We start from the raw sequence: 12,295 nt of genomic DNA, 5'->3' as shown, positions 1-12,295 counted from the left end.
TGAGGGTACGGATAACTCTTTCATATGCAGATTTCTTTTGGTTTGAGTAAATGCCTAGGAATGGGATGGCTAGAGTATATGGTAGATCTGTATTCAGATTTCTAAGGAATCTCCACACTTTCTTCCACAGTGGCTGGAGTGAGGTGAAACCTCATCATGGTTTTGATTTGCTTTTCCTTGATGGCTAGTGATCCTAAGCATTATCTCAAGTGTCTGTTGGCTATTTGAATTTCCTCTCTTGAAAAATGCCTATTCAAGTCCTTTGCCCATTTCTTAACTGAATTTTTTTGGTTGAATTTCTTGAACTCTTTATAGGTTCTGGATGTTACCCGTTTATCAGTTACATAGTTTGCAAATATTTTCTTCCCTTCTGTCAATTGCCTCTTCACTTTGCTGAGTGCTTCATTTGCAGTGCAGAAGCTTCTCAGTTTGTTGTAATCCCATTTGTCAATTTTGTCTTTGATTGCTTGTGCCTCTGGATTTTTTTTTGTAAGATTTAATTATTTATTTGAACGAGTTACACAGAGAGAGAGGGAGAGGCAGAGACAGAGAGAGGTCTTCTGTTGGCTGGTTCACTCCCCAGTTGCCCACAATGGCCTGACCTGTGCTAATCCAAAGACAAGAGCCAGGAGCTTCTTCTGGGTCTCCCACATGGGTGCAGGGACCTAAGGACTTGGGCCATCTTGTACTGCTTTCCCAGGCCACAGCAGAGAGCTAGATTGGAAGTGGAGCAGCCGGGACTTCAATCTGCACTCATGGGATGCTGGCACTGCAGGCTGCAGCTTTACTTGCTATGCCACAGCGCCAGCCCTGCCTCTGGGGTCTTTTCCTAGAAGTCTTTGCCTATGCCAGTGTCTTGCAGAATTTCCCCAATATTCTCTAGAAGTTTGATGGTATTGGGTCTTAAATTTAGGTCTTTGATCCATTTTGAGTGTTTTGTGTGTGTGTGTGTGTGTAAGGTGTTATGCATGGGTCTAGTTTCAAACTTCGGCACGTAGAGATCTAGCTTTTACAGGACCATTTGTTCAAGAGACTCCTTGCTCCAAGGATTGATTTTAGCTCCTTTGTCAAAGATAAGTTGGTTGTAGATACATGGATTGATTTCTGGAGTTTTTCTGTTGCATTGCTCTACAAGTCTGTTTTTGTGCCAGTACCAGGCTGTTTTATTGAAAATGCCCCACAGTATGTCTTGAAATTGGATATTGTGATGCCTCTGGTGTTTTTTTTTTTTTTTTTTTTTTTTCCTGGCTGTTATGTAAGATTGCTTTAGCTATTTGGGTTTTTTTTGTGTTTCCATATGAATTTTAGCAGCATTTTTTTCTAGATTTGTGAAGAATACCTTTGATATTTTGATTGGGATCACATTGAATCTGTAAATTGCTTTGGTAGTTTGGGCATTTTGATGATGTTGATTCTTCCAATCCATGAACATGGAGGATTCTTCCATTCTTTTAATGTTTTGTTCTATTTCATTCTTTAATGTTTTATAATTTTCATCATAGTGATCTTTGACTTCCTTGGTTGAATTTATTCCAAGGTATTTCATTCTTTTTGGAGCTATTGTGAATGCAACTGATTGTGAAGGTTCTTTTTCAACCATGACCTTATCTATATATACAAAGGCTATTGATTTTTCAATATTGATTTTATATCCTGCCACTTTACCAAACTCTTTTATGAATTCCAATAGTCTCTCAGTGGAGTCTTTTGGGTCTCCTGTATATACAATCATGTCATCTGCAAATAGGATTAGTTAGATTTCTTTCTTTTCAATTTGTATCCCTTTGATTTCTTTTTTGCCCAATGGCTAAAACTTCCAGGACTGTATGGACTATATTGAATAGCAATGGTTAAAGTGGGCATCCTTGTCTGGTTCCAGATCTTAGTGAAAATGCTTCCAACTTTTCCCCATTCAAAAGGATGCTGGCCATTTGTTTGTCATAAATTGCCTTGATTGTGTTGAGGAATGTTCCTTCTCTACCCCATTTGCTTAAGGTATTCATCATGAAAGGATGTTGTAATTTTTCAAATGCGTTCTCTGCATCTATTGAGATTCCCTTTGTTTTTTTCTTATTCAGTTTGTTAATGTAATGTCTCACCTTTATTGATTTGTGAATGTTGAACGACCCCTGCATTCCAGGGTTAAATCCCCCTTGGTCCAGGTGAATGATCTTTCTGATGTGTTGTTGGATTCAATTAGCTAATATTTTGTTGAGGATTTTTGCATCTATGTTCTTCAGAGATATTAGTCTATAGTTCTCTTTCTCTGATGTACCTTTTTTCTGGCTTAGGAATCAAGGTGATGTAGGCTTCATAGAAGGAGTTTGGGAGGATTTCCTCCCTTTCAATTATTTTGAATAGTTTGAGAAGAATTAGTATTAGTTCTTTTTTAAATGTTTGGTAGAATTCACCAATGAAGCTGTCCTGTCCTGGGCTTTTCTTTATTGAGAGTGTTTCTATTACTGATTCAATTTCCATGTTGGTTATTGGTCTGTTCATGTTTTCTGTGTCTTCATGATTCAGTTTTGGTAGATTGTATCTGTCTAGGAATCTATCCATATTTTCTAGGTTTCCCAATTTGTTGGCAAAGAGCTCTTTGTAGTAAAATTCCTGATGATCCTTTCTATTTCTGTGGTATCTGTTGTTACATTTACTTTTTCATCTCTGATTTTATGGGTTTGAGACTCTCCTCTTTTCTTTTCTTTTCTTTTCTTTCTTTTTTTTTTTTTTTTGATTAGTTGGGCCAGTGGTATATAAATTTTATTTTTTCAAGAAACCAGCTCTTCATTTCACTGATCTTTTATATAGTTTTTTTTTTTGGGGGGGGGGGGTTCAATTTTTTTTTTTTTTTTTTTACTTCTACTATTTTGGGGTTTGGTTTGTTATTTTTCTAGGTCCTTGAGATGCATTGATAGCTCATTTATTTGGTACCTTTCCAGTTTCTTCATGTAGACTCCGATTGCTATAAACTTCCATCTTATCGTTGCTTTTGCTGTATCCCATAAGTTTTAATATGTTGTATTATTGTCTTCATTTTCTCCAGAGATTTTTTTTTATTTTTCTTTTGATTTCTTCTATGACCCACTGTTCATTCAGGGACATGTTGTTCCATTCCATGTGTTTGCATATGATTTAGAGATCCTTGAGTTTTTTATTTCCATCTTCGTCCCTTGTCATCCGAGAAGATTTATGGTATGATTTCGATTATTTTGAATTTGCTGACACTTGCTTTATGGCCTAGCACATATGGTCTATCCTAGATAAAGTTTCAAGCACTGATTAGAATAATGTGTATTCTGGCACTGTGGGGTCAAAAGTTCTGTATATATATGTCAGGTACATTTGGTCCATAGTGTTGATTAGATCTGTTGTTTCTTTGTTAATTTTCAGTCTAGTTGATCTCTCCATTGATGAAAGTGGGGTGTTGAAGTCCCTATAACTATTGTATTAGAGTCTATGTCTCCTTGTAGATCCATTAACATTTCTTTTAAATAACCAGGTGCACTTTAATTGAGTGTCTATACATTTATTATAGTCATATTTTCCTGTAGAATTGATCCCTTAATCATTACATAGTGACATCATTACGTCACGACACAGTTTTTGTGTCAAAGTCTATTTTGTCTGTTATTAGGATGACAACACCTGCTCTTTTTTGCTTTTTGTTAGCATTGAATTTCTTTCCATTCTTCAGGAACTCCTGAGACCCATATGCTGAGTCATTTGATAGTTTCCCATAAATCTACAACACTGTTTTTAAGTTTTCCATTTTCTTCTTTTATTTCCAAAGATTTGTCTTGTAGTTCAGATATTTTTTATTCTTTCTCGCCAAGTCTGTTCATAAGGCTTTCCACCACATTTTTTATTTGATCTACTGAATTCTTTATTTCTAATATTTCATTTTGATTTCTCTTTAAAATCTCAATTTCATGGGAAAATTGTTCATTCATGTCATGTATGGTTTTCTTTAGTTTGTGAATTTTCTCCTGATTGCTTTGGAGTAACCCTATGATCAGTTTTTTGAATTCCGTTTCTGTCATTTCCTCAATTTCTTCATCTTCACATTCTAATATTGAAATGTTGTTGTGTTCCTTTGGCAGGTTCATAGTGTCTTCTTTATTGTTTCTTCAATGTCTGTGGTTTGTTTTTAGGCATTTGTGGAGTTGATTTTTGATTTTTTTCTTCTGATGGTGTTTATCTTGCAGGTAGGCCTCTGAGGCTTAATGGAATGTCTATACTTTCAGTGAATACCAAGAAGTATGTGGTGCGTGTTGCCAGGGATCTCTGGTCATTGCTTGGGGTGGGGCAAGTATTCAGGCTAACACCTAAGTAGGGAATGGTAGACCTCAATGCATGGGTGTTTGTCCCTAGTGTATTCTGTGCCAAACTGTATGAACTGCACAAATGAAATACATAGCTTTCACTGTGAGCACAGTTCCTGTTACAATCACTTGCTGTTGGCAACCAAGGAGCTCCAAGCATGTGGATCTACACCCAGTGATCGCCCATAGACCCTGCTACACCTTGCACTTTCTTATGTAAACATTGAGTCCCTACGGTCTCAGCATACAAGGCTCCCACAGTCGCTGGGTGCACAGGTTTCTCTCTTCCCTGACAACCTGTTCAGTCAGTAGAGAGGCAGATGTTGCCCAAGACAGTACCACTGAGGCATCTTTCTCCTGGGAGGCTGTGGGCCCCTCACTGTCTTATGTGGTTGCCCAGCCACCTCCCAGCCAGGCTAAAAGTGGGGACTGCAAAGTGTTACCTCTGCTATTATCTCTGGATCATAGATGTACACAATGTTGCTGGCCAAATGTTGCTGTTTCCCTACTTGTACTGCTGAGAAGATGGGCCTCTTGTCTCAGCCTGTTGCTTTGTGCATTCACAAATTGTTTTACAGTTCCCACCCAAACCCAAAATGGTTCCTGCCCCTTTCAGCCGGGCCGTGGGTGCTATTGTCAGGAAGTTGGGCAAGATAAATGTGCCCCCTCTGCTTCCACTGGGTCCATGGTCAACCACTAGCCACTACCAGCCCCCAGGGCTCAAGTATGGACTAAAACCGGGCTCTCCCTCTGGCTATATCACCATGCGTTGCTACAGTCTGGTCTCACCTCTGTCTCTAAGCTCCTGCTGCTCTGGCTCTTGGCGGCTGCAATTGTGATTGTGTTAACGCTGTGCATCTGTACCTTCCACACGGGTCCGTGGCAGTCTTCCTCTTGAAGGATTTCTAGTGCAAACTTCTCTCCATTTCTCTCCTGAGAATGCATTTTCTATACTTTTTTTTTTTAACTGTTCATCCCTAGCCTAGCCCAGTATATCATTCCCTAAATCCTCCATCTTGGAATCTACTATTTCACCTTTTGTGTTATTCTGTAATAATATTGACACACATTTAGCAGTTTAAAACAGCATAAATTTTTTATCTCCTAGTTTCTGAGATTTAAGATTCTAGGACTGGCTAACTGTCCTTGGTAAAGCTGCAGTGAAGATGTTAGCCAGGGTTGGGTTGTAACATGGGGCCTGATAGGATTTGCTTTCAAGCTCATGTGGTTGTTGGCAGCATTCTGTTCCTTTTAGGTTGTTGGATGGAGATCCTCAGTTTCTTGCTGACTGAGACCTCTCTCAGTTACTTCTTGGTCTTCTTCACAGGCTAGCTCACAACATAGTGGCTTGGGTCGTCTTTTTTTTTATTTTTTTTTATTTTTTTTTTATTTTTTAAAGGCAGAGTGGACAGTGAGAGAGAGAGAGAGAGACAGAGAGAAAGGTCTTCCTTTGCCGTTGGTTCACCCTCCAGTGGCCACCGCGGCTGACATGCTATGGCCGGCGCACCGCGCTGATCCGAAGGCAGGAGCCAGATGCTTATCCTGGTCTCCCATGCGGGTGCAGGGCCTAAGCACTTGGGCCATCCTCCACTGCACTCCCGGGCCATAGCAGAGAGCTGGCCTGGAAGAGGAGCAATCGGGACAGAATCCGGCACTCCGACCGAGACTGGAACCCGGTGTGCTGGCGCCACTAGTCGGAGGATTAGCCTATTGAGCCGCGGCACTGGCGTGGCTTGGGTCTTCTAAGCCAGCAAGGGAGAATATTCCCTTAGCAAGATGAGTATTACAGTTATATACAGTCCATCATTTCATCATATTCTGTTGGTTAAAAGTCTGTCACAGGTCACATCCACACTCAAGGAGAGGTAGATATGAATACCATAGGGAGGGAGGCAATCATGAGGATCACCTCAGAATATTTGTTCCACAAAAATGAGTATATCTGATTGTAAAAATGTCTAATGGCATGAATTATGTAGTGTATTTCTTTTGAGGCTTCCACATAAAAGCTGTGCCATGCTCTATACTAAGGTAATCAAGAATTTTGTTGATATAGCCAAAAACTTACAAGCTTTGATGATGTCTATATTATGATTGCTATTAGAGTCTTTTATGTTTATTAATATGGTGTATAGTGTTTTGTAAATTAGATTTTAGATTTTTCTTTTTCTTTTTTTAAGTTGACTATATTGTGGAGTATGACTATGATGCTGTCCATGATGATGAATTAACTATTCGAGTTGGGGAAATCATCAGAAATGTGAAAAAACTACAGGAGGAAGGATGGCTAGAAGGAGAACTAAATGGGAGAAGAGGAATGTTCCCTGATAATTTTGTTAAGGTAAGTATTTTTTGTTAACTTTGTAGCTATTGCTTTATTGAGTTTCTTCTTTCACTGTTAAGAAATATATTTTTTTAAAGATTTTATTTATTTGAGAGGTAGAGTTACAGACAGTGAGAGGGAGAGACAGAGAGAAAGGTCTTTCTTTTGCTGGTTCACTCCCCAGATGGCTGCAACGGCCAGAGCTGCACTGATCCAAAGCCAGGAGCCAGGTGCATCCTCCCGGTCTCCCATCCGGGTGCAGGGGCCAAAGGACTTGGGCCATCTTCTACTGCTTTCAAAGGCCAAAGCAGAGAGGTGCATTGGAAGTGGAGCAGCCGGGACTAGAACTGGCACCCCTATGGGATGCCAGTGCCACAGGCAGAGAATTAACTTACTGTGCCATGGTGCCGGCCCCAGGAATATATGTTTTAAAAATGTTTTAGATAAATTTTTATATAGTGGAATTTAAGAAAATAGTTCCAAGGATTTGCTTCTATTTGATATCATTGTTGCTATGTGTCCTGCTGAATAGTACCATGTATATGTGTGTTTATGTATGTTATGTGTGTATGTTTCTGTTTTCCTAGCTTTTAAAATAAATAGTAGTTTGCATTTGTGTGGCATTTTGGGCATTCCGTAATTTATGAATTAGTTTTTTTTCATATACATTATCATTTGAACCTCATGAGGTGGGTAGTTAGGACAGGAAATAACTCCTTTTTAAATATAGTGACATTTAATTGATATGCCCAAAGTTAAGTGATTAATAAATATTAATATTAATATTAATAAATATAGTGACATTTAATTGATATGCCCAAAGTTAAGTGATTAATAAGACAAAATCTGAACTGAGGTCTTGGACACTCCCTTACAGATCTCCTCATTGTATTTTTGTTTTGTTTTGTTTTTGCTTTTATAGTCCCTTGTGGAATATATTGGATCACATTTTTTGTGTTTTGGCATTGCCACTGAACCTATACTCTTCAGTTACCAGCAGGCTTTATTTTTTTTAAGATTTATTTATTTATTTGAAAATCAGAGTTATGGAGAGGCAGAGGCAGAGAGAGAGGTCTTCCATCTGCTAGCTCACTCCCTAAGTGGCTGCTATGGCCGGAGCTGGGCCAATTTGAAGCCAGGGGTCAGGAGCTTCTCCCGGATTTCCCCCACGGGTACGGGGCCCAAGGACTTGGGCCATCCTCAACTGCTTTCCCAGGCCATAGCAGAGAGCTGAATCTGGAAGTGGAGCAGCTGGGACTCAAACTGGCACCCAAATGGGATGCCAGCACTGCAGGAGGCAGCTTTACCTGCTAAGCCATGGTGCCAGCCCCCTAAGCATTTCTTTTTTAGGAAATATTTCAGTCGCCTGTGCCAGAAAACAGTATTCAAGTTTCTTTAATCTCTTACAAACTAATAAAATTATCAATAGTTTAGAGAATAAAAAAAGTAAAGAACATCTGTATATTTACATATCACTTATTAGTTTTTTTCTGTAAACTTTCCTATATCTAGCCACATACACTTGCCTCATTAGATTATGATTATGAATTATTCTGGGAAAGCTAATGCATGTATCTCATTAGCTTTTCCAGCTTGCAGTTAGTGGAATACCTACTTAGAATGAATGTTTAGTTAATATTTGTTCCCTGAATAAATTTGTATTTGTTTTAATTGTGGTTTTACATCCAAATATGAACATGTACTTTGTTAATTGATTTCCTGTGAAGATGAAGTAACTGTAGTTTATCTAACTATATAGTTTATATCTCTTGAAACAACTGTGAAAAGCTGTGAGAGGGAATTGAACTTATGTAGGCAGGTCACTTTTGTTTTATAAAGTGAATTTTTTTTATAACTTATAGTGGAGTATAATGTAGATATCAAAGGATTTGAAGTCAGACTAACTGGATTTAAATGTAGTCAAATTTCAGCTTTGTCCCTTACTGGCATTGTGATATTGGGAAAATCATGTAATTTCCTTTCCATTTTCAAATTGTGTGTTAGTGGACTATGGTAAGCCATAACATTGAACTCCCCTCTTGTTTTGTTTGCTTATTTAAAGGAAAGTAGCTTTTCAGAGAAACTTTATAGCAGTAATGAAGCACTTAGGTAAAAAATAAGTTAAAAGTTAAGTAAAGTATTTATATGGTTCTCTTGATTGTGTACTGGTATATGCTCCTGCTAGTAGGGATTTTCTATCATTGGACTTCATTTGGAAAATATATTTTACTTTCCTATTCATATTCTAATACTAGAACTTGGAGGTTAATGAAATACCTACTAATCGAGGCTGTAGGTAATTATGATTATGGTAGGTAATAGAAGGAAACTTAATCTGGGATTAAAGATTAACCACAGGGTACTGAATTAAAGTTGGAGACATCAATGTGAACTCTTCTTTTAAAAATGTGCAGGTAAATACAGGAATAATTATTCATAGTGTTCTTTAAAATTTTGGGGGGAAATTGGATTAAAAGATATGTCTATTTGGGAGCAGAATTATTTTTGAAACCTCTACAGCTTTTATATAATATGCATTTTCTAATAATTTTCTTGAAAACCCCTTACATGCCTAGACTTCAAACTTTTTTGCATCAAAATAAACTCATATTTTAATTAAAATTACATGTCTAAATAGGATCGGAGTCGGCAAACTCAGAAGGCTTCCATAGCCTTGGCAACTCATGACAAGAGCCTAGGGAGATTACTGACGCCATAAACAAGAGTGTCAATTTGTTAAGTCAACAACAGGAATCACTGTGCACTTACTCCTCATGTAGGATCTCTGTCCTTAATGTGTTGTTCAGTGTGAATTAATGGTATAACTAGTACTCAAACAGTATTTTACACTTTATGTTCTGTGTGGGTGCAAACTGTTGAAATCTTTACTTAATATATACTAAATTGATCTTCTGTATATAAAGAAAATTGAAAATGAATCTTGATGTGAATGGAATGGGAGAGGGAGGGGGAGTTGGGAGGATTGTGTGTGGGAGGGAAGTTACGGAAGGGGAAAAGCCAATGTATTCCATAAACTGTACTTTGGAAATTTATATTTACTAAATAAAAGTTAAAAAAAATTAATTAAAATTACATGGAATTTCTGAAGTGCTCTCATATTTATGTGTGTTTGTTTTGATTAGTATATACACATATACTCCTCAGCTGTTATTGATAGGAGGCTCCACAGTCAGTGACGTCCCACTAGCCATGAGTGTACCCAGAGCATAGATCTTGATTTCTAAATATTTTCCAATAAAAGGAAGCCAGGCTCTTTGGAGCAATAAGTAGTTATATCTCTGGGGCAAGGAAGATGATGATGAGATGGAGTATCTTATAGTGCCAGAACATTTAAAAAAAAATAAGAAAGAAAAAAATAGGACAGACCCATGTGAAAGGGACTTAATTTTGGAACAGTTTGAGCAAAATAACCTGGTATTTGGTTATTACTCAAAGTATAACATAAGTACACTAGTATACATGAATCCATACATACATAAATGATTGAGTAAATGCACAGAGAAGAATGGACGAATCTTGGAGAATTCGAAATACTACTTTTAGAAAGTTATATTTCCTCATATCTCCTCCTCTTTCAGAAGCTTCCCTCAGTTGTTGGCTGGACTAAAGGAAATGTGGAAAGGAAAAAATTGTAATTTTATAATGGAGAAACCCCATAAATTCTATCTTTACCAAATGATCAGTGTTGATGTCTACCAGTGATAAGCTTTGTTGAACTGAAATAACATATCCCCTTTATCTCTAAGATATTCTCCTAAACCCTTAATGTGGTCTCAACATGAGAAAAACCTCAGGGGCTGGCATTGTGGTGTATAAGGTAAAACTGTCACCTACAGTGCCAGCATCCCTATGGGCACTGGTTCAAGTCCCTACTGGTTCACTTCCAATCCAGCTCCCTGCGAATGCACCTGAGAAAGCAGCAGAGTATGGTCCAAGTAGGTGGGCTTCTGCACCCATGTTGGAAACCTGGGTGAAGCTCCTGGCTTTGGCCTGGTCCAGCCCCAACTGTTGTGGGTATTTGGAGAGTGAACCAGCAGGTGGAAGATTCTCCTTCCTCCTCCCCCTCCCCCCTCCCCCACTCCCCCTTTCCCTCTCCCCCTCTGCCCCACTCTCTTTCCCTCTCCCCCACTCCCACCTCCCCCTCTCTCCCTCTCCCTCTCCCCCACTCTCTCCCTCTCCCCCACTCTCTCCCTCTCCCCCACTCCCCCCTCCCCCCCTCCCCCTCCCCCTCCCCCTTCCCCCTCCCCTCTCCCTCTCCCTCTCCCTCTCCCTCTCCCTCTCCCTCTCCCTCTCCCTCTCCCTCACTCCCTCTCTGTCTTTGTAATACTGCCTTTCAAATAAATAAAAAGAAAAGAAAACCTCAAAGTCAGATTGAGGGACATTTTACAGAATATCTAACCAGTACTCTAGTCAATGATAAGTGAAAATGAGGAAAGACTGAGAAACTGATATTGATCAGAAGGGACAAAGGAGACTTAATGGCTAAATAAATTATGATACTGTGAGTTGGGTTTTGGAACAAGACAGATTTTCCATCTGCTGATTTATTCCCAAAATGTCCACAGTGGCCAGAGCTGGGCCAGGCTAAAGCCAGGAGCTTCTTCCATTTCTCCCACATGGGTGGCAGGGACCCAAGGATTTAGACCATCTTCTGCTACTTTACCAAGCTATTAGTAGGGAGCTGGATTGGAAGTGGAGCAGCCTGTACTATAACTAGTACCTACATGGGATGCTGACTTTGCAGGCGGCGGCTTTACCTGCTCCCCCACAGTGCCGGTGTCTGGTCTCATTCTTAATAAGAGTCACTGTAGTAATAGTGGGGGCAAAGACTTGGTAAGTAGTTAGCTATACAACAAGCAAATGTCAGCATTATTTTTAAATGAGAAATATAATATCAATGTAATTGCTGGTTGTTAGAGAAATGTGATAAATTTGTAGCATTTACATTTTGGAGCATCTAAAGATCAAGCAGTATGAATTCTTCAGCCACAGCATAGTTGGAAGATGATAGAATTACAAAACTAAAAATGCTTTAAATCACTTTTACAATATTACTAGCTCCTTGAAGAATCCAGAGCCAGACATCATCCATCCACTGGGTTACCTGCAACAGCCAGGCCTGGGCATCTTGAAGCTGAGAACCTGGAATTCCACACTCGTCTCCCACACAGGTGGCAAGGACCTAAGTACTTGTGCCATCATCTGCCTCCCAGAATGTGCCCTATGCAAAAGCCCGATTGGAAATGGAGTGGGGACTTGAACCCAGGCACTCTAATGTGGGATGTAGGCATCCCAAGAAGCAACTTAACTGCTATGCCTAACGCCTACACCAAAAGTAAACTTTTTTTTAAATTCCATTTGTCCCTAAACTTTTTGAAGTACCTTTGTATATTGTACCAGAGCTACTTGAGGAAGATGATAGCATTGCATTGTGAAAGAAAAGGCCTTTGGAGTCAGGATGTGTAGACCTCTGTCTGGCTTTTTCTTCACCCTGCCCTACACAAGTGCCTACTGTGTTCTTCTTGAGTATGTTTCACTTTAGAGCATGAAGTTCTACCTTTGTCAAGGTAAAGAATTCCACCTATTTAGATTGTTGATAGAGATTAGATTTTCTGTGTATATGTGAGTA

General features: G+C 39.1%; 1 protein-coding gene across 2 annotated transcripts in view; it reads left to right on the top strand.

Annotated features, from left to right (window-relative positions):
• The window catches only part of CD2AP (CD2 associated protein), a 138,242-nt gene that overhangs the window by 42,391 nt on the left and 83,556 nt on the right, over positions 1-12,295 (top strand). For both annotated transcript variants that reach the window (XM_008263019.4, XM_051854659.2), the window contains one exon: positions 6,503-6,663. In XM_008263019.4, the coding sequence (XP_008261241.2) occupies positions 6,503-6,663 (161 nt within the window). The remainder of the gene's footprint in view (positions 1-6,502; positions 6,664-12,295) is intronic.

Source organism: Oryctolagus cuniculus, chromosome 5 (genome assembly GCF_964237555.1).
Source record: "Oryctolagus cuniculus chromosome 5, mOryCun1.1, whole genome shotgun sequence".
Classification (NCBI taxonomy): Eukaryota; Metazoa; Chordata; class Mammalia; order Lagomorpha; family Leporidae; genus Oryctolagus; species Oryctolagus cuniculus.
This window is presented reverse-complemented; position numbering and strand designations above follow the sequence as displayed.